General features: G+C 36.1%; 5 protein-coding genes across 5 annotated transcripts; 2 read left to right on the forward strand and 3 right to left on the reverse strand.

Moving 5' to 3' along the window:
- The first annotated feature begins 63 nt into the window (after positions 1–63).
- Positions 64–1,984, forward strand: LOC9329784 (putative F-box protein At1g32420). Its single transcript, XM_021010787.1, has one exon. It carries the CDS (start codon positions 92–94, stop codon positions 1,256–1,258), a length of 1,167 nt encoding a protein of 388 aa, XP_020866446.1. The 5' UTR covers positions 64–91; the 3' UTR covers positions 1,259–1,984.
- A 77-nt stretch (positions 1,985–2,061) lies between these two features.
- Positions 2,062–3,665, reverse strand: LOC110224564 (putative F-box/kelch-repeat protein At1g32430). Its single transcript, XM_021010786.1, has one exon. The coding sequence runs from the start codon at positions 3,474–3,476 to the stop codon at positions 2,241–2,243; it is 1,236 nt and encodes a 411-aa protein (XP_020866445.1). The 5' UTR covers positions 3,477–3,665; the 3' UTR covers positions 2,062–2,240.
- A 912-nt stretch (positions 3,666–4,577) lies between these two features.
- Positions 4,578–6,636, reverse strand: LOC9327053 (putative F-box/kelch-repeat protein At1g32430). Its single transcript, XM_021014121.1, has one exon. It carries the CDS (start codon positions 6,112–6,114, stop codon positions 4,897–4,899), a length of 1,218 nt encoding a protein of 405 aa, XP_020869780.1. The 5' UTR covers positions 6,115–6,636; the 3' UTR covers positions 4,578–4,896.
- An 837-nt stretch (positions 6,637–7,473) lies between these two features.
- On the forward strand, positions 7,474–10,599 carry LOC9329785 (plastidial pyruvate kinase 3, chloroplastic). The gene is made up of 12 exons (XM_021011987.1): positions 7,474–7,944; positions 8,075–8,350; positions 8,431–8,596; positions 8,688–8,822; positions 8,919–9,029; positions 9,116–9,204; positions 9,297–9,359; positions 9,440–9,615; positions 9,712–9,811; positions 9,898–10,046; positions 10,145–10,253; positions 10,349–10,599. Exons 1-12 carry the CDS (start codon positions 7,717–7,719, stop codon positions 10,466–10,468), a joined length of 1,722 nt encoding a protein of 573 aa, XP_020867646.1. The 5' UTR covers positions 7,474–7,716; the 3' UTR covers positions 10,469–10,599.
- A 107-nt stretch (positions 10,600–10,706) lies between these two features.
- On the reverse strand, positions 10,707–15,422 carry LOC9327054 (protein NRT1/ PTR FAMILY 7.3). The gene is made up of 5 exons (XM_002893678.2): positions 15,188–15,422; positions 14,346–14,463; positions 12,472–12,689; positions 11,807–12,378; positions 10,707–11,727 (listed from the first exon to the last, which is right to left on the reverse strand). Exons 1-5 carry the CDS (start codon positions 15,215–15,217, stop codon positions 10,818–10,820), a joined length of 1,848 nt encoding a protein of 615 aa, XP_002893724.1. The 5' UTR covers positions 15,218–15,422; the 3' UTR covers positions 10,707–10,817.
- Positions 15,423–19,852: the final 4,430 nt, after the last annotated feature.

Raw genomic sequence — 19,852 nt, forward strand, 5'->3', positions numbered from 1 at the left:
AACTATATTATTCTTCCATTCCTTACCAAAAAAATATATATTATTCTTCCAATTTAGGGCAAGGCTTTACACAAAAAAAAAAATAGACGTAATGGAGAGAGGAAACGAAGAGAACAACCACAAGACCTCCTCACCATCGTCTACGCAACTTCTTCGCTGCCGTGAAATCTCAACCGGAGAAAAGTGCGTCGATGTCAATATCCCTCTGGATCTAAAGGTGGAGATACTCAAGAAACTACCGGCAAAGTCTCTCTTGAGGTTTCAATGCGTCTCGAAGGAATGGTTATCAATTATCAGCAGCCGTAGAGACTTCATTGACTCGATCGTGACTCGTTCTTTGACTCAGTCGCCACCACGTGATATCAAACTCATCTTCCACCACCAAGTAGATACTGGACCTAATTTCTTCATCTTCTCGTCTACTTACCCTCAAAATACAGACAAAGAATCATTAACAACTAGAGCCGGATCGTATCACTATGTCCGTGGCTTGATTTGTTGTTGGTTAGACTTTCCTACTACGGTAGACATATATAACCCTACCACGAGGCAGTACTATACCGTACCGGATACGAACCGGTACCAATACATAGACACTTGCTTCTTTGGATACGACCCTCTCGAAAATCAATACAAAGTAATGGTCTTACCAAAGTACGATATGGAGGAGAAGCCTTGTCAAGTATTTACAGTGGGAGATCCCATGGAGAAGCCCTGGAGAGACATCCCAGGCATTGGACTTCACTTTCCATTAGAACATGCGGTTTGCATCAACGGGTTTATCTATTACCGAGCAAGTAATAAACATCGCGGTTCTACTTTTTTCTTGGTGAGTTTTGATGTAAGGTCAGAGAAGTTTAATCATGTAAAGGCTCCGGAAATACTGATGGATCACCCTTGCACTTTGATAAACTATCAAGGGAAGTTAGGATTTATGTGTTGCAAGAAGGGTGTGGAAATTTGGGTTATGGAGGATGCGAAGAGGAAACAAGAATGGTCCAAGATTATCTTTTATAAGATGGAGGGTTTAGAAAAATGGCGTATTGCGGGTGTCACTCATGGTGGTGAGATCGTTTTTATCAATGGGATGTTAAAAACTTATGATAGATTATATGTTTTCTATTATGATCCAAAGCGAAATAGTATGAGAGACGTTGAAGTCGAAGGTACAATGGTGAAGGATATAGAGGGTGAACGTAAACATTATCTTCGTGTATGGGTTGTTCCGAATCTTGTCGAGAATACAATGCGCTTGTAACTTCCTTTCACAAGGTATACTTTCTCATACTAATTAAGCTGACCTTCCGTATTAATTATGGTTAACTTGTCTTGAACGAAACATAGGTTAGGCTAGTTAAATTATTTTCTTTTTGTAGTCACTATTAATAAAGTGGGGATGTGACTTTAGTAAGTGGTTAAGTCTACTTGACTCCGCCTTCCCCACTAGAATTCGACCACTAAGTCGCGTTACCCCGCGTAGTAGGAATTATTAGTAGGAAACTTTGTAGGATTCTTTGCATTTGCTTATATGATCTTTTCTCTTATGGTCAAATTGTGGTTATCCTCTATATAATTTTGAACATACTCAGCCTTTTCTGATTTTCCAACGTACTCGGTTACTTGATTCTTTGTTCATCTCTTCATACACTTACCCTCTACAAAATACTGATAAAGAACTCGCATCTGCAGGCAAAGATGGTTATACATCAGTAGTTTCGGATCAAGTTGCTAGGCGGTGTATCAATAGGTCTGCAGATTGATCTTTTGTAGTCTTTTTAGCCTCCTTGCATTGGCTGCAAATGTGAACTGTAAGAAGATGGTTCATGTTTAATTAATTAATTTCTTCAATATGATTTTATTCATGTGGAGACAATACAATTCCTCAAACTGGGAACACATGATGATAACATGTGAAATAGAAAACATGTACAAAACTCTTTTGTTGCAAGATCTAAACATAACCATTTTAAGACTATCCCAAAAGCTTTAGTAATCCAACAAGAAGTGAAAGCTAACAAATTCTTCGAAAGAATATTATTTCCGAATCGAATACAGGACCACTAGAGTTAAACTGAGTCCACTAAACATGTTTCAATCTAGTCTGTTTTAGACTATCAAAAATAATTTATTTTGCCAAAAGAAAACGCTAAACGAAGTTTTAGCTTCCGAAACAACCAAATAAAGAACTAAAGCCGGATCCAAAGCCAAGAGAGATTACAGGCTAAGGGTTTAGAACTTCCTTATAAATTAAACCAAAAACGAAAAAAGATAAGAGAAAAAATTGTAGAAGAAAACCAAAAAAGAAACAAATCGTAAGAAAATTGAACTTGTAATTCTGCTTCTTCTCTTTGACCTCCAGGAATTAGGACCAAATTGGGAAAATAAGTAAAATGCAAAGGCCAAGGATCGGCCACAGAATCCAAGTGAACTTTATTGATCAACTTATTTTCCCCCACAACATAGATCCAAGCCCGACCAGTTTCATCACAAGAACAAATGACGAGCCTTTTATCGTCAATAAAGTAACTTGGCTGATAGTAGAATGTGGTTTGTACTAAATTCGACATGTTAGGAATTGACACCTCCATGAAACTCATCCATTTCACATCCCCACCGTACTGATTATCAATCTTGTTCTTGGTCACCCAAATCTTTATCTTCTTTGTTTCATGGCACTGCTTCAACAACGAAAACCGATCTTTCCTAAAAACACTTAGGACAAGAGCATCGCGAGCATGGTTCTTCCCACTTGGTAGATCACAAAACTTCAAGAATTCTTCGCTAGAAAAATTGAAGCTAAGTACGTAGAACGAGAAGAGGTCAGTATCATGAGTCTTGTCATCATTATAAGCAACCCAATACAAAGTTCCATTCACCGAAACAACACTTGTTAAGTCAACAATAAAACGGTTTTTAATTCCCAGAGTAATACTTCTACTATATTCTTCTTTATTAAACTCTTGGTCTTTCCACGCATCGGAGGCAAAGTCATGGATTTTCCATGTATGAGAAGAGCCCTTCATATAAACCGAAAGGGTCTTGTAAACAATTTCCTCAACTCTCTTATTATTATCATAACCTATGCCAATAAAATCCAAACTAGGTTGGTTAACCTCGGGCTTGATGCATCTAGTCTGTCTTAACCAAGGGTTCCAAACCACGGCTCCTTCACCCATGCCACAAAGCAAGAATCCACTGGTATCAACCAAGCTTATAGGTATCTGAGGTTTTAAACCGGGAGTATTTAGGGTTAACTCACGCACCTCTACCTTGGGATTGACGCTAACCGAATAAATCTTGGATCTAGTTGTTAAAATGAATTGAAACGTCATCTTGTGGTTGTTGATGAATGCATTGTTGTCGAAGAGACTGTTCCATCGTTTGCAAACGGTTTTGAATCGGACAAGAGAAGTAGGAGGGACACGAGATAGGATCTCTTCCTCCAAATCCCATGGAAGCTTCTCCTTATTCGCCATTTAGGTATTTTGTTTTCAAGTTACTATGTGTTTAGATTGATTACTTATAAAGCATTCCCAGTTGGGGTATCTACTGATTGTTCATGACATATATCTCCAAAAATCCAGATTTTACTCTCTTTTTTATTCTTCATAAAATCTGGATTTTATAAAACACATATTTGTTAGTATATTTATGAGATCCATATTCTCTTCATTTCTGTTTATTATTTTTTATTATTTTATTTTTCCATCTTTTATTTTACATAATGGTTGGTTATCATTAGATACTAGTTAAGAATCCGGTTTCATGCACATGTAAATCTTATGCTATTTAATTTTATAAATATTTTTATTTCTTATATTTCTAAATAAATCTATTTTAATATATAGGGGATGTTTTATGTTCAAATTTTAAGAGTATTTTAAAAAAATCAAAGCATTAAATATAATGGAATTTCGAAATATCATATATGGTACTAATAAAAAAAATTTAAAAATCCAAATTTGAATATTCTAGATATATTATAAATTTAGAATAAAATGAGGTGTAAAATTGTGGGTTTACCACATCCAAAAAAAAAAAACTCTTTTAATATGACTATGAAAGCAATTATAATATTTAATGAAATCACTTAACTATAGAAATTAATTTAGTTTCAATTAAATACTAGATATTTAAGTTCTTCTCAAAGCACTCTCTTTAGTTACACATACATAGGGGATGATAACACATATATAGGTTCGACATATTTCTTGGTGAGTTTTGATGTAAGGTCCGAGAAATTTAATCATGTCAAGGCTCCGGAAATAATGGATCACCATTTCACCTTGATAAACTATCAAGGCAAGTTAGGATTCATGTGTTGCAAGAAGGGTGTGGCAATTTGGGTTATGGAGGATGCTGACAAGAAACAAGAATGGTCCAAGATTATCTTTTATGGGATGGAGGGTTTAGAAAACTGGCGTATCGCGGGGGTCACGCTTGGTGGTGAGATCGTTTTTGTCAATGCGATGTTAAAATGTTACGAGACATTATATGTTTTCTATTATGATCCAAAGCGAAACAGTATGATATGCATTGAAGTCGAAGGTACTGGTACAATGGTGGTTGGTGGAGGATATAGAGCGTGAACGTAAACATCTTCTTCTTATATGGGCTGTTCCGAATCTTGTCGAGAATACAATGCGGTTGTAACTTCTTCTCATACAAATTATTTAAGTTGATCCTTCTTTATTAATTATGGTTTACTTGTGTTGAAGTAGAGTTAAACTGAGTCCAATAAACATGTTTCAATCTAGTATGTTTTAAACTATCAAAAATAATTTATTTTGCCAAAAGAAAACGTAAACGAAGTTTTAGCTTCCGAAACAACCAAATAAAGAACTAAAGCCGGATCCGAGGCCAAGAGAGATTATAGGCTAAGGGTTTAGAACTTCCTTATAAATTAAACCAAAAACGAAAAAAGATAAGGGAAAAAATTGTAGAAGAAAACCAAAAAAGAAACACAAAGTAAGGAAATTGAACTAGTGATTCTGCTTCTTCTCTTTGACCTCCAGGAATTAGGACCAAATTGGGAAAAAAGGTACAATGCAAAGGCCAAGGATCGGCCACAGAATCCAAGCGAACTTTATTGATCAACTTCTCTTCCCCCAAAACATAGATCCATGCCTGACCAGTTTCATCACAAGAACAAATGACGAGCCTTTTATCGTCAATGAAGTAACTTGGCTGATAGTAGAATTTGGTTTGTACTAAATCCGGCATGTTAGGAATTGACACCTCCATGAAACTCATCCATTTCACATCCCCACCGTACTGATTATCAATCTTGTTCTTGGTCACCCAAATCTTTATCTTCTTTGTTACATGGCACTGCTTCAACAACGAAAAACGATCTTCCCTAAAAACCCTTACGACAAGAGCATCGCAAGCATTGTTCTTCCCACTTGGTAGATCACAAAACTTCAAGAATTCTTCGCTCGAAAAATTGAAGCTAAGTAAATAGAACAAGAAGGGATCAGTATCATGAGTCTTGTCATCATTATAAGCAACCCAATACAAAGTTCCATTCAACGATACAACACTTGTTAAGTTATATTTAATGGTAACACTATATTTTGCTTCGTCTAAATCTTCATCTTTCCACGTATCGGAGGCAAAGTCATGGATTTTCCACGTATCGCTAGAGCCTAAGTCCTTCATATAAACCGAAAGGGTCTTGTAAACAATTTCCTCAACTCTCTTATTATTATCATAACCTATGCCAACAAAATCCAAACTAGGTTGGTTAACCTCGGGCTCGATGCATCTAGTCTGTCTTAACCAAGGGTTCCAAACCACAGCTCCATTACCCACGTCACAAAGCAAGAATCCACTGGTATCAACCAAGAATTCAGGTATTTGAGCTTTTAAACCGGGAGTATTTAAGGTTAACTCACGCACCTCTACCTTGGGTTTGACGCTTACCGAATAAATCTTGGATGTAGTTGTTAAAATAAATTGAAACGTCATCTTGTGGTTGTTGATGAACGTCTTGTCGTTGAAGAGAGCGTTCCATCGTTTGCAAACGGTTCTGAATCGGACAAGAGAAGTAGGAGGGACACGAGATAGGATCTCTTCCACCATATCCCATGGAAGCTTCTCCTTATTCGCCATTAGTTTGTGTGAGTCACACTATTTTTTCATATAGACTACTCTTTAATGATAAGTTATCTTAACTAGGGTTTCCAACCGATTTGTTCACATATAAATCTCCAAAAATCAATATTTTACTTTCTTTTTTGTTTTACTACATAATATCTGGATTTTACAAATCTAAAGATATTGATGAGATCTATATTCTCTCCGTTCTTGTTTATTATTTATTTATTTTTATTTTTCTTTTAAAAAAATATAATTCTTAACTAATTTCTACACAATTATTAACCAGGGATCGAGCATTACAAATTACAATGCATCAAGATAGTAGATCATCGAGGATCTCAACTCTGCCTTTCACTCTACAGTCTATGGCGTATTGCTAGGCTTATACATGCAGGCTCAACTGGAGAGATAGAGATGCAAGAGGCGTAGCGGAACAGCCTACGATGCTGTTGCTGGCGCTGGAACCGGTTAATGCACCGGGAGAAGTCTATGCGACGTGTATGCGGGTTTAGGAAGGTATAAGATGGAGAAGGAGATGGGGTTAGGTGTGAAGAAGAGAGCAGTATTTTAGTTAATGGAAGCTCATGTGCTTCTCTCTGATAATAAGTCAGCTTGTGAAATTTCTCAGTTGATTTTCCCAACCTTTTGTGGTAATGAATTTAGGAAGATGAGAAACCGGTGACTCTCTCTGTCATTGCTGAGAACTGAAGTATACACTTTAAGCTTTAGTTTGTCTAGTTGTATTTGTTTACTAATTTGTAAATACAAATTAAATTTCTTCTTCTTTTTATTTTTTGGAAAATTGCCGACAGAAAAAGGTTTAAATATCACATCAATTGCATTTTTTTTTAATCTGGGTATAGAATTGGAGTTGTATGTAAAAACTGATTTAAATTACCCAAATTTTTACTAATAAGATTGAAAATATACTAACTCTCATAGACGTTTGATTTCCTAAACGAAATCGATAGATTAAAAAATTTTGTCTGCTTATTGGTTAGTCATTTTTTTAAAACAATATAAAATGAAAGAAAAAAAAAATCATTCTAGTTATGGTCTAGTTACTAAACTCTTAACTACGTAATTTGTGTTAATTATCGGCGTTGTGTCACTATGCATTTTAAAACTCGCATATTTAAAAACCTCATATATTTCAAGTAAAGTATTGATGTTGATTCACGAATATTTTACTGACCAATTTATCTTACCACAAAAATCACAAATTCAATACCAGTAACAGAGAAACGAATAAATCTGTTATAGAGGAGACAAAATTTCTTGGTTTAACACCAAAGCATTTAATCTAATTTTAGACCGACAGTATAATCTTAGCTTTTTACTTAACAAATTCGTCTAATTTCATCAAAATTTTATTTCCATTTCATAAAAACTTTATGGTATATATAATATACGGACAAGGAAGATATAAAAACTTTAGTATATGCGAATGTTGTTGAGAAAATATCAGAAATTATTTGCTGTTTCTCTCTGAGTCAGAGGGTTCAGTGTAACTGTCTACCAAACAAAACAAACAATACAAGAAAACAAAAACCCTCTCTCTCTCTCTCCGCCCCTCCTTCTCTGCATCTGCTCTGTTCCTCAGATTCTCTGCTAATGGCGGCTTTAGGTCAAATCTCCTCGGGAATGACTGTAGATCCTCAGGTTCTCTCCTCCTCCAGAAACATTGGAGTTTCACTATCACCACTCCGGCGAACACTAATCGGCGCCGGAGGTAGGTCTACTATCTCCCTCCGTCAATGTTCTCTCTCCGTTAGATCGATTAAAATCACCGAAGATAACCGCAAAGTTAAAGCTTATGCTGATAACGGCGCTTTCGATATGGTTAGTGGATTTGTTTTTTTTTTTTTTTTTTCCCTAATTGCTAATTTTTGTTTTCTTGTTTGTCACGTTCTGTTAGATTCCTTATTGCAAATGTTTCCGTAGGATTTTTGAATTTGGGGTTTATTTGTAGGGAGTGTTGGATTCTTCAGTTGATTCATCGTATAGATTGGCGGATTCAAGAACAAGTAATAATGATTCGAGGAGGAAGACGAAGATTGTGTGTACGATTGGACCGTCATCGAGTTCTCGGGAGATGATTTGGAAGCTCGCGGAAGCGGGAATGAATGTGGCTCGTTTGAATATGTCTCATGGTGATCATGCTTCTCATCAGAAGACTATTGATTTAGTTAAGGAATATAATTCTTTGTTTGTTGACAAAGCTATTGCTATTATGTTGGATACAAAGGTATAATCTTTTTGTCTCTTGTGATTGAAATGTTATGAAAGTTTATGTTTTTTGAATTTGTATGGTATTGTTTTGTGAAGGGTCCTGAGGTTCGAAGCGGGGATGTACCTCAGCCGATATTTCTTGAAGAGGGTCAAGAGTTTAATTTTACTATCAAGAGAGGTGTTTCGCTTAAAGACACTGTTAGTGTAAATTATGATGATTTTGTTAATGATGTTGAAGTTGGGGACATACTTTTGGTGGATGGTAAGAGTACTGGTATCTTTGTGGTTGTTGGAGTCTTTGTTTTGGTTCATCTTGTAACAAGAGGTGGCTTCTTGTGTTCTTTATTACTTAGGCGGAATGATGTCATTAGCTGTTAAATCAAAGACGAGTGATTTGGTGAAGTGTGTGGTTATTGATGGTGGAGAGCTTCAATCTAGACGTCACTTGAATGTTCGTGGAAAGAGTGCGACTCTTCCTTCCATAACAGGTTGATACCAGCTGATGTTTTCCCAGTATCTTGCATCAAGGAGCTTTTTTTAATTCAATGTTTTGGAATGATTATATTCTGGTAACTCCACTGCAGACAAAGATTGGGAGGACATAAAATTTGGAGTGGACAACCAGGTCGATTTCTATGCCGTCTCCTTTGTTAAGGATGCTAAAGTTGTCCATGAGTTGAAGAACTATCTCAAAAGTAAGTCTCTCTCTTTTTCTTCAATCTCCTATGGCAGTCTGGTGAATTTTCTGTTAAACTTATGAAACTTCCAAATGTTTTGATAGCCTGCAGTGCGGATATATCGGTAATCGTGAAGATTGAAAGCGCTGACTCTATAAAGAATCTTCCTTCTATCATATCTGCTTGTGATGGGGTTCGTTTCAAAGTCTTTTCTATCAGAGTTATTATGTTGATGCTTAGTGCCGAATTTTTCCTTAGCTTATATAATCATCAATGCATTTTCAGGCAATGGTTGCTCGTGGAGATCTTGGAGCTGAACTTCCCATTGAAGAGGTCCCATTGTTACAGGTAAATCCAAGGCTTGGTTTACGAAACATTAGTTTAGACTCTGTTGGTATTAATGCTTTTACATTGTGTCTTAATTTTAGGAAGAGATAATCAGAAGGTGTAGAAGCATCCATAAACCAGTGATTGTCGCCACAAACATGCTAGAGAGTATGATTAATCATCCAACGCCTACAAGAGCTGAAGTCTCTGACATTGCTATTGCAGTACGTGAAGGTGCAGATGCTATCATGCTTTCTGGTGAAACCGCACACGGAAAGTTCGTATTTCTAATTAACCTTACCTCTTCCATGAATAGAACTTACATGTCATGCGGTCTTGAAATGTTCTTATTTTAAAAATTCTCTGATGTCAGGTTTCCGCTCAAAGCTGTTAACGTAATGCATACTGTGGCGTTGAGAACTGAGGCAAGTCTACCTGTCAGAACCTCTGCAACCCGTACCACTGCTTACAAGGTACCCTCACACATTCCGCTTATCGGAAATAGTAAATATGGCTCGTTAGTCAAATGAGAATGTTAATAACGACATTCTTGCTACAGGGTCACATGGGCCAAATGTTTGCTTTTCATGCTTCTATAATGGCAAATACACTGAGCTCACCGCTAATTGTATTCACGAGAACCGGATCCATGGCAGTGCTTCTAAGCCATTACCGCCCATCCGCAACAATTTTCGCCTTTACAAACCAGTAAGTGTTTGTTTATCTGTCAATCAGAAAATGTCCTATGTATGCAACTTTTAATTGATGAAATGATTTTGATCGATTTACTGATTTCTTTCCTTTAGGAGAAGGATAATGCAAAGGTTGGCTCTTTATCAAGGTGTCATGCCTATATATATGGAGTTCTCGGATGATGCAGAAGATACATATGCCCGGTCTCTGAAACTCTTACAGGTACATTAACCATGTTCCTTCTCATCTATCAAACCTTACATTTTCTCTAATTGCAACGCAGTTTTGCTAACACTTAACTGTTATAAATCACTCAGGACGAGCATATGCTGAAGGAAGGACAACATGTAACTCTTGTCCAAAGCGGCTCGCAACCCATTTGGCGTGAAGAATCAACACATCTCATACAAGTCCGTAAGACAAATATAGGTGGATGATGTTTTTACTTCTTGAGCTACACAACATCTTGATTTTACTCAGCTTTCTTTCTCTTACACACTTTTATCCATATTTTTTTGAATCACTCACAGTGAATCAAACAACCATATATATATTTTAAGTTATTGAAGCTTTTTTTTTTTTTTCTAGTTTTAGTTGAGTACCTAAATGCTTCATATGTCATGGAGGATTTCTGTCTCACTCATCTTATTACTTATTTGGTTAGAGTAACCCATATAACACAAAGAAGAAGTCTTTTCGATGAAAAAGACTAATCCGTTAGCCTTTTATTTATGAATCAGTTTGTTGTTACATTACTGGAAAACTGAAAACCAAACACACATTTTGTTAGACTTTAGAATCCTTCTCTCGTTCCTCTTCGCTCTCGGTGTCATCGTCATCATCACTCATGTCTTGCATCTCATCTTTTCCTTCTAGTTTTATAGGTTTGTACCACTTTGCACAGGCAATGTATACCACCAGGTCAATGCTGGTCAACGCAGCCAAGAGGAAATAGAATCTGTCTAAGTGACCTTTGTTGAGGTTCCTTGGAATCCAACCAGGCATGTGATCCTCTGTAGAGATCTTCACCACCATTGTCACCAACAAGCTGCTCACAAAGTTTCCCATCGACATTGACATCATACACAGAGCGCTCCCGAAGCTCTTTAGTCCGTCTGGTGTTTGCGCGTTGAAGAACTCAAGCTGACCCACGTACATGAACACTTCTGATGCCCCAATTAGCGAGTATTGTGGAGCCTGCCAGAAGATGCTTAAGGAGCTTGAGCCATCACAATGAGTGCAACTTTTGTCTGCATACTTAAGCCTATAGCATTCCACAATCCCGGCTGCAATCATAGCTATGACAGCAATCACAAGTCCGATACCCATCCTGTGAAGCTCGGTGATTCCTTTTGATCCGTTCTTCTTGAATCTGTTTGCTACTGGCTCGAGAACCCTGCGGTATAGGAATATGAACAAAGCGACACTAAGGATGTCGAAGCTGGACATACTTGCCGGGGGGATTTTGAAATCCGAGACAGAGGTATTCATCGCAGCGCCTTGCTCCACAAATAGAGAGGCCATTTGGGTGAAGACGACTGAGTAGATTATAGTGCAGAGCCAAATTGGCATCAGTCTAAGAATGCACTTGACTTCCTCGACTTGCGTCACTGGACAGAGCCTCCACGGATTCACTGCGTCTTGTTTCTTGTCATCAAGATCTCTCGCTGTGATGTACGCTGCTTTGTCCAAGAACCTGCAATTCCAAAAGAAACATGTTAGAACAATTCATGGCATTGACATATATGGTAAAACTGCGATTTTTGGCAACTTACTTGAATTCATCGGTGTGCACTATCCTTCTCCCTGTATTTTCTGAAGCATTTTTCCCTTGGCTGTCTCCATCATACATCTCCTCTCTCCCTCTTAGTGGCGCCTCCACCGATGATTTCTTCGTTGCAGCGACCAAAACTTGACAAAACCTCGATAGAGGATTCCCGGTGGGCATAAAATATCGGTATCTCGGTGTTCCAACGAGGAAAAGAATCAAACCAATGATAGCAGAGCCAGTGGACGCCCAAAACCCGAGTGCCCACATTCCCTCATCCTCAAAATATCCCAAGATGGTGTTTGAAAAGAGTGATCCGAGGTTCAAAGCAAGGTAGAAGTAGCTGAAAAACGCAATCTTTGAGTACCCTTCTTTTGGATGCTCCTCATCGAATTGATCCGCTCCAAGCGTTGCAATGTTTGGTTGGTAACCGCCATATCCCAATGCGATCAAATAGATCGAAAAGTAGAACATTGTGATCTCCATCATGGAATGCGAACCACAAGGAGTGACTTCATCCCCACAACCTCGTGGTCTAATCAAGAACATGTACGATGACAGCGATAGCGATGAAAGTCCCTGCGTTTCACATCCAAAAAAGCGTTCTTATTAGTTCAAAACGTTTCAAACTTTTAAACGATGAATCACATTTTGATATTTGCTATTACTTACAATGACAAAAATGACTTGAAATATAGCACAAGTCTTGTAACGACCCCAATACGAATCACTGAGAAACGCTCCAACCAGTGAGAAGATATAAACAGTCCCTGTCCATTTGCTAACGTTGTTAGCTGCGTCTGCGTTATTCTGCTGCAAAACGCGCGTTAGGAAGAGCACCAAGTTCACTCCAACTCCAAAGAAGGCTAGTGTCGCCAACCCCTGGTTCACTGTTAACCGGAAAAATTAGATTAGAATCTGGTTTAGAGAGAGTTAACCAAATAATTATTGATTTGAAAGAAACCAGAATAGATGAAAGAATGGAATGAATGAATGATTGTTAATAATAATTGTTCCGTGTTCGTCAAGATGATGTTAACATTTCTTTGGTTGGATTGTATTTAATGACTACTTCATTATTGTTCCACCTTCTAACGAAATCAAATAATTAAATCATACAAATAACAAAATTTTAGCAAATTGAATTCCACATGCGAAATACAAATCGTTAACTAATACTCTTATGAATTAGTTAACTAATAATCTTATGAATTACGTGGACTCTACTAACTAAAAATCATCAAACCAAAAAGAAAACCCACTTAAATCTCTTAAATTCTGCTTTGTATATAAATAGATGCTTTGTGAATTATTCTAATTATATAATTTAATATCAACATAATTTATAAGCAAAATTTGAATGTTAGGAGAAAAATGTGAAGAAGTGGACGTGGCATAAGCCAACGTCATGGAGAGACGAGATGGGTAATTACGTGTAAGGCAACGTAGTTCCACTAACACATGCTTTCCTTGCACTTATGTTAATTTATTAGTGTCGTCTTCCTCAAAATAACTTTTTTTTCTTTTTTTGGTTAAATTTCATCAAAGTATCTTTAAAAAACCTAAATATCTATCTCTTACAAATAGAATCACTTACAAATCTGAATGTTTTATTTTTCAGTTATTTTCTAAAATGACAAACTAGATCCAAAACTTTAAAACCAAAACATTCAATCATTCAGATCTTTTACATCATTTTAGTTGCGTTTGAATTATTACTATTTTGTTTTTTTTTTGGAGAAAATGATTGAAAAGTACACATAAGTGTATTATATAATAACTATTTCCATCATAGATATATATATATATATATATTTTTTTTACATAAGTAATAAAGAAATGGCAAGAAAATATGGGAAATTAGTCTGGTTCTCTTTTATGATGTACCCGTTATAAAAAAAATTTATATGCATTTGTCATGTGGTTGGGGTTTTTCTACCAAAACATGCAGCCTACGTTCGAACACATGGATATGTCTTGACACGTTCACGTAAAACTCGAAGTTAATTCTAGTCATTTATGTTCGTTCTATTGTCACTTTCCTAGTTTCTGATAACTTATTACCTCAAAGATAAGTATGCATATCAATCAATCTACACACTTTTAGATATACATCATATCGGTATCTAGTTTTTTTTTTTTTTCTTGTAAGTATCGATATCATCAACCTATACGTTTTTTGTCGGGATCTATATCTCTATTTATACGTTACATATATTATATACAGGATAATGTAAATATGTGTGTTTCTATATACAAATCATGTATTAAGCCATAATAATGATATGAATCCATGAATTATATAGGGACCGGCACTGAATATAGCTATGTAAAGATGCCATGAGTTTGCATGTGGTATCTTTGAGAAAAGGACGTGAAAAACAAAATAAAAATAAAAAGATTCTATGTTTTAAGGTTTCATAAAATTACTATCTATTTGGTTTGATTAATATATTACAGTTGATTTCCTAGCAAAAAATGCATATTTATATTTCAATTTGATGTGTTGTTAAATTGTAATTTTGAATTAGGGAAGAGGGACATACGGAGAATGACGATGCCAGCAACCCATTGGCCTGAGTTAGAACGAATAGAGGGACGACCATAGTAATCCACTGTTCCATCTCTTGTTTCTTCTTCTTCTTCTTCTTTCTTCTTCATTGTCTGCATTTTTCATTTAGTTAAATTTAATTAGTTGATACACACACATCAATTTATCTATAAATATATAGAAAGATGCTATATATGTTTAATTCTCTACTAGTATGTACCACCTTTTTTGCTCATGTTACGGAGAAGATTCATAAGTTCCATGGTTTTTGTTTTTCCGGAACTTGACCAAAAACAAAAAACGATTTTTTCTTTTAACTCTAATTTTCTGCATTGCCACGTAATTCTCGTTTTGTATACACTACTTTCAAGATTATATTTGGATTTATACTCGACTTTAAATTGGAGCACTAAAAAAGAAAAATACTTACATCCATATATATAAAGAAGATTAGATATAATATGCCAATATTATAGAGCTTAATTTAAAAGCTTGTCTATTAAAAATATTTTTTTGAAGAAAAAGAAAAGATGTTGAGCTAAATGTTTGTTGCACATAAAGATCGTGACTTTCCATTGCACTAAGCATGTCCTTTTGATCATGCTCTTATTGAGCCACCAAAAGCTTATAAAGTTTTTACTATAACAATGAGTTACTTAACAAGAAAAAAATTTCCTTTTGTAGTCACATATGAAATTCAAGAAACAAGAGCCTTAATCAGATAATCAAAATCTTATAAGGAAGAAAAGTAAAGGTCCATTACTCCAAACTCTGATTAATATATCAAAGCAAATAAAGAAACAATTGAAGGGACAAGCTTAATTAAATATTACTTACGTCTTTGTTATAAATCTCTAGGCAAGACATTTGTGATGATATTGGATTATATGTATGTGAGTTTTGGGAAGAGAGATAACGAAATTTCTCTTTAGTTTTGGAGTTTTTTTTTTCTTCTCTTAAGTGATATGAGAGAATTATAACAAAGGGCGAAGAAGGGAGAAGCAGAAAGCAAGTTTAAGCTTGGATGTTGTAGAGAAGAGAAGATTGAGAATAAATAGAAGTTTGGAAGATGATTTGAACGGTTCTGATTTTACATGGGACACTCACATGCCCAATATCTATTTTTAATTATATTTTTTCTGAACGAAATACTTTAGCACGATGACAAAAAATAAAAAGCTCAAAAGCACAATTTTAATTATTTAGGAAATCAATATTTGCAATTTTCCACCCAATAATTTTATTTTTCTGGCGCTGAAAGGCTTCTTGTGCTTTCGAAATTTGGGGATGTGGCTAAGGCCGATGGTCCGAGAATATTTATTTTCTTCTTATGCAAAAATTAAAATTTTGGTAGAAATAGATATAATTAAATTAATGATTCAAAAATATTACTATACTGGAAAATCCCATAAAATTTGTTGTTAGAAAAATCAAGTACCACATTATATTAAATAAGTACGTATAGAATGAAAATTTTGAAGGTTCGAATAATTTTCTTATATCCAATATAGACTTCAAATTCTAAAAGAGAAAATATTATTTCTATATTCGTGAAGTTACATTATATTTAAAGCTGACTAGTCCCTCGTGATTACATTTATGTTAAATTAGAACATCTATTTATTTAAATGATTAATTCATCATTAAATATAACTAACTTTTTTTATTAGAAAACTATACCAAAATTTAGATACTACCTTGTTTCTGGAAACGAATAGTTTACATTTCGAGAAATTACATAACTTTTAATATTTTTGGGCACTACTAGTTCGTCTATGTACAACCTCTTCATCTTGATCCCCAAAAAAACACTGATCATATATATATTAGTAAAAAAAGATACATACTAATTTAATATGATCAGTGTTTTTTTGGGATCAAGATATAGAGAGATTTCTACCGACAAGGAAATGAAGGAATATCGTCTATGTACAACCTAACTAAACGCAAGTATGCCTGCAATTTTCTATATTTTCTCTTTTTTTTTTTTTGTTCAAATGAATTTTGTTTTGTTAATGTTACTTTAAATCAGTGACATTGACATTACTTTCTCTTTTTTTTTCTTTTCTAAGATTTTGATTTTTCAGCTTTAGTTTCCATTTTTCCTTGTGTGGACCAAACAAACGAAATATCAAAAGCATTATAAATTAACATCGAATGGAAAACAGACAAAAAAACAGACTTGAACAGGATGGTATATATGCATTTATACGTGTAAATTCTGCAACCAAGTGGTTTTTCAATTTTTTTTTGTTTTGTGTAGGAGTAGTTTTTCAATTATTTAGTTTTCAGTGTCTTGGTTCTTAAAACTGCGAGTCGACACATACTTTTTTTTATTTAGTACATGGCACAAAAAAAAGAAATGAAAATAGTTTCACTTTCACCACAACTATTCTATGACTTTCGTTTATTCAAAATCAAATTAAAATAAGTAAAATACTATACTGTTATAGAACTTGTTGTTCTTATTCATTAATGAATGAGGTTTCAATACATATTTATACATGACAAGGGGAGACAAATCCCCATTGGGCTAGTAAACCCTAAAGCCCAAAAGCCCACTAAGATAAGATAGACCGTCATAAGGAGAATCTTCTAGAACATGGACATGGGCCTTCTAGAATATGTATTAGGCCCAACGGTTATGGAGTCCATCCGACCATGCGGTCTACAACACTCCCCCTTGGATGACATAACCGTGTAGATGCCAAAAGGATCTCAGTAATACGCTCGGGGATGCTGCCTCATTAAAACCTTACCAGGAAAACCCATTGGGACAAAACCATGGTTAAGGAAAAAGAGTACAGCACGTATTACTCCCCCTGTTTTGGTCATCCCTGTAAGTCCTTAAGTCTCCGCATTCCAATTTGATGCGTGAGCTTCTTCAATGTCGATGTTGGTAATGCCTTGGTGAAGAGATCGACTGAGTTGTCGCTGGATCGAACTTGTACCACTCGAACTTCTCCATCCCTTTGCAAGTCATGCGTGAAGAAGAACTTTGTTAGAATGTGCTTCGTCCGATCTCCCTTGATGTAGCCGTCCTTGAGCTGAGCGATACAGGCTGTGTTGTCTCCTCATATGATGGTCTTTGATGTTGTAGTAGCTGCGCCTTGAAGAAGGCTGCCTACGTACCCTTGGAAGGGATCAAGCCACACGTAGTTCCTATTTATTGACCATGCCATAATCTGATTTTACCTGCATTAGCAAAACAAACTAAACCAAAGCAAACTAGACCTTCTTTGGTTAGATCAGTATAGAATAAAACCCAAATAAACAAACATAGGAAGAATAGAATTTAAAATTTAACCAAACCTTCCTTCAAACCTTTCTAGTGCCTTTGGGTTGATCATGAACTAAATTTAGACAAAGGAGGTTCACGGCAAAACATATGTCTGGTCTAGTGTGGCTAGCCAAGTACATTAACGCTCCTATGGCACTAAGGTATGGCACTTCAGGATCGAGAACTTCTTTCTCATCCTTCTTTGGACCGAATGGATCACTATCCAATCCGAGGCTTCTCACCACCATTGGGCTGCTCAATGGGTGGGCCTGGTCCATATTGAATCTCTTGAGTACTTTTCAGTATATGCCTTTTGATGCACAAGGATTCCATTATTCACGTACTCAAGTTGCAATCCCAAACAGAATTTTGTCTTGCCTAGGTCTTTCATCTCGAATTCTTTCTTTAGATATTTGACTGTTTGGGCGATTTCCCCAGAGGTTCCAAGGATGTTTAAATCATCCACATATACTGCTATTATCACAAACCCTTTGTTTGCAAATTTCTTTATGAAGATACATGGACTGATGGGATCATTCTTATAACCTTCTCTGACTAGGTACTCGCTTAATCTATTGTACCACATGCGTCCACTTTGTTTCAGTCCATAAAGTGATTTGTTCAGCCTTATGCAGTATTGGTCTCAAGACCCTTTCTTATCTTTATCTTTGAGCTCAATACCCTCTGGTAATCTCATATATATCATCCAGTGGACTTATATAAATATGCAGGCATTACATCCATTAGCCGCAAATCAAGTCTTTTTCTTTATATAGCCAGACTTAGCAAAATTTAAATGTCTTAGCATCCACCACAGGGGAGTATGTTTCTTCATAATCTATCCCCGGTCTTTGTGAGAATCCTTGTGCTACAAGCCGTGCCTTATATCTCACGATTTCATTATTCTCATTTCTCTTCTTCACAAAGACCCATTTGTGTCCTACTGGTTTTTACATCGAATGGTGTCCTTAAGGTCGGACCAAACTCATTCCTTTTCTTAATGATTCTTAGCTCCACGTTTTATGGTCTTGTACCATTTAATCAATCAAGTCTTTGAGTGCACTCTAGTATAGACGTGGGCTCTTGATCCTCATTTATATTCATAAATTCAAGTGCTACCTTGCATGCAAAATCATCTTATGTCGACATTTCTTATATGTTCCATTATGTTCCAGACATGATATAATCGATTTGAGATTTATTATGGTCAGGACCTTTAATACTTTGCAGCTTGGCGTCCCAAGCTACATTATATGGTACCTGTACCTTAGAGCCGGCCGGCCTTATCTCCATGTCTGGGATGGTTTCCTTAGTAACCTCGGATTCCTATTGCACCTTTCTTTGATTTTCGAGGATTTTTATCTTTGGAACCTATTGGTCTACCACGTTTCTTTCGTGTGTTAGACTCGGTAGCAATTTCATTGATTCCCTTTTGGATATCAATACGTAGTGGTGCATTACAAGCTGGTATGTACGTTTTTGTAACTTTCTTTGGGTCAGCAAAGGAATCTGGCAATTCATTAGCTAGCTTTTGCAAATTTATTATTTTCTGGACCTCTGATTCACATGCCAGAGTCCGAGGATCTTGCCAATTTAAGGATGTTTGATTCTATTATATTTCTTTTATTGCTTTACCCAGCTTGTTCGTCTCTCCACCTATAGTAGGAAATTCGGATTCATTAAAATGACAATCCGCGTATCTAGCCTTAAATAGATCACCCGTAGTTGGCTCTAGATACTTAATAATGGTGGGAGAATCAAATCCAACATATATTCCCATCCTCCTTTGAGGTTCCATCTTTGTTCTATGTGGTGGAGCAATCGGTATATATACGGCACACCCGAAAGTCTTTAGATGGGATATGTCTGGCTTATGACCCATGAGTAATTGGGATGGTGAATATTTATGTTCACTAGATGGCCTTATGCGTATAAGCTCTGATGCATGTAAAACAGCGTGTCCCCAAGCGGCTACTGGAAGCTTCGACCTCATGAGTAATGGTCGAACTATCAATTGAATTCGTTTAATGAAGGATTCCGCTAATCCATTCTGTGTATGTACATGTGCTACGGGATGTTCCACACTTACCCCCATGGACATACAGTAGTCATTAAACGCTTGGGACGTGAATTCACCGGCATTGTCTAGACGTATAGTCTTAAGCGGAAAATCTGGAAAGTGGGCTCGCAGTCTTATTATCTGGGCCAATAACCTAGCAAAC

Source organism: Arabidopsis lyrata (assembly GCF_000004255.2).
Source record: "Arabidopsis lyrata subsp. lyrata unplaced genomic scaffold ARALYscaffold_1, whole genome shotgun sequence".
NCBI classification, from domain to species: Eukaryota; Viridiplantae; Streptophyta; class Magnoliopsida; order Brassicales; family Brassicaceae; genus Arabidopsis; species Arabidopsis lyrata.

What these genes read in the sequence shown, in the direction of transcription:
- LOC110224564 (XM_021010786.1), bottom strand. Translation starts at nt 3,476, where the DNA reads ATGGCGAATAAGGAGAAGCTTCCATGGGATTTGGAGGAAGAGATCCTA.
- LOC9327053 (XM_021014121.1), bottom strand. Translation starts at nt 6,114, where the DNA reads ATGGCGAATAAGGAGAAGCTTCCATGGGATATGGTGGAAGAGATCCTA.
- LOC9329784 (XM_021010787.1), top strand. Translation starts at nt 92, where the DNA reads ATGGAGAGAGGAAACGAAGAGAACAACCACAAGACCTCCTCACCATCG.
- LOC9329785 (XM_021011987.1), top strand. Translation starts at nt 7,717, where the DNA reads ATGGCGGCTTTAGGTCAAATCTCCTCGGGAATGACTGTAGATCCTCAG. An exon ending in GGACATACTTTTGGTGGATG is followed by an intron (nt 8,597 to 8,687) that starts GTAAGAGTACTG and finishes TTTATTACTTAG; the next exon opens with GCGGAATGATGTCATTAGCT. An exon ending in CCCGTACCACTGCTTACAAG is followed by an intron (nt 9,812 to 9,897) that starts GTACCCTCACAC and finishes TTCTTGCTACAG; the next exon opens with GGTCACATGGGCCAAATGTT.
- LOC9327054 (XM_002893678.2), bottom strand. Translation starts at nt 15,217, where the DNA reads ATGTCTTGCCTAGAGATTTATAACAAAGAC. An exon ending in TTCAAGTCATTTTTGTCATT is followed by an intron (nt 12,379 to 12,471) that starts GTAAGTAATAGC and finishes TGTGAAACGCAG; the next exon opens with GGACTTTCATCGCTATCGCT. An exon ending in GTGCACACCGATGAATTCAA is followed by an intron (nt 11,728 to 11,806) that starts GTAAGTTGCCAA and finishes TTGGAATTGCAG; the next exon opens with GTTCTTGGACAAAGCAGCGT.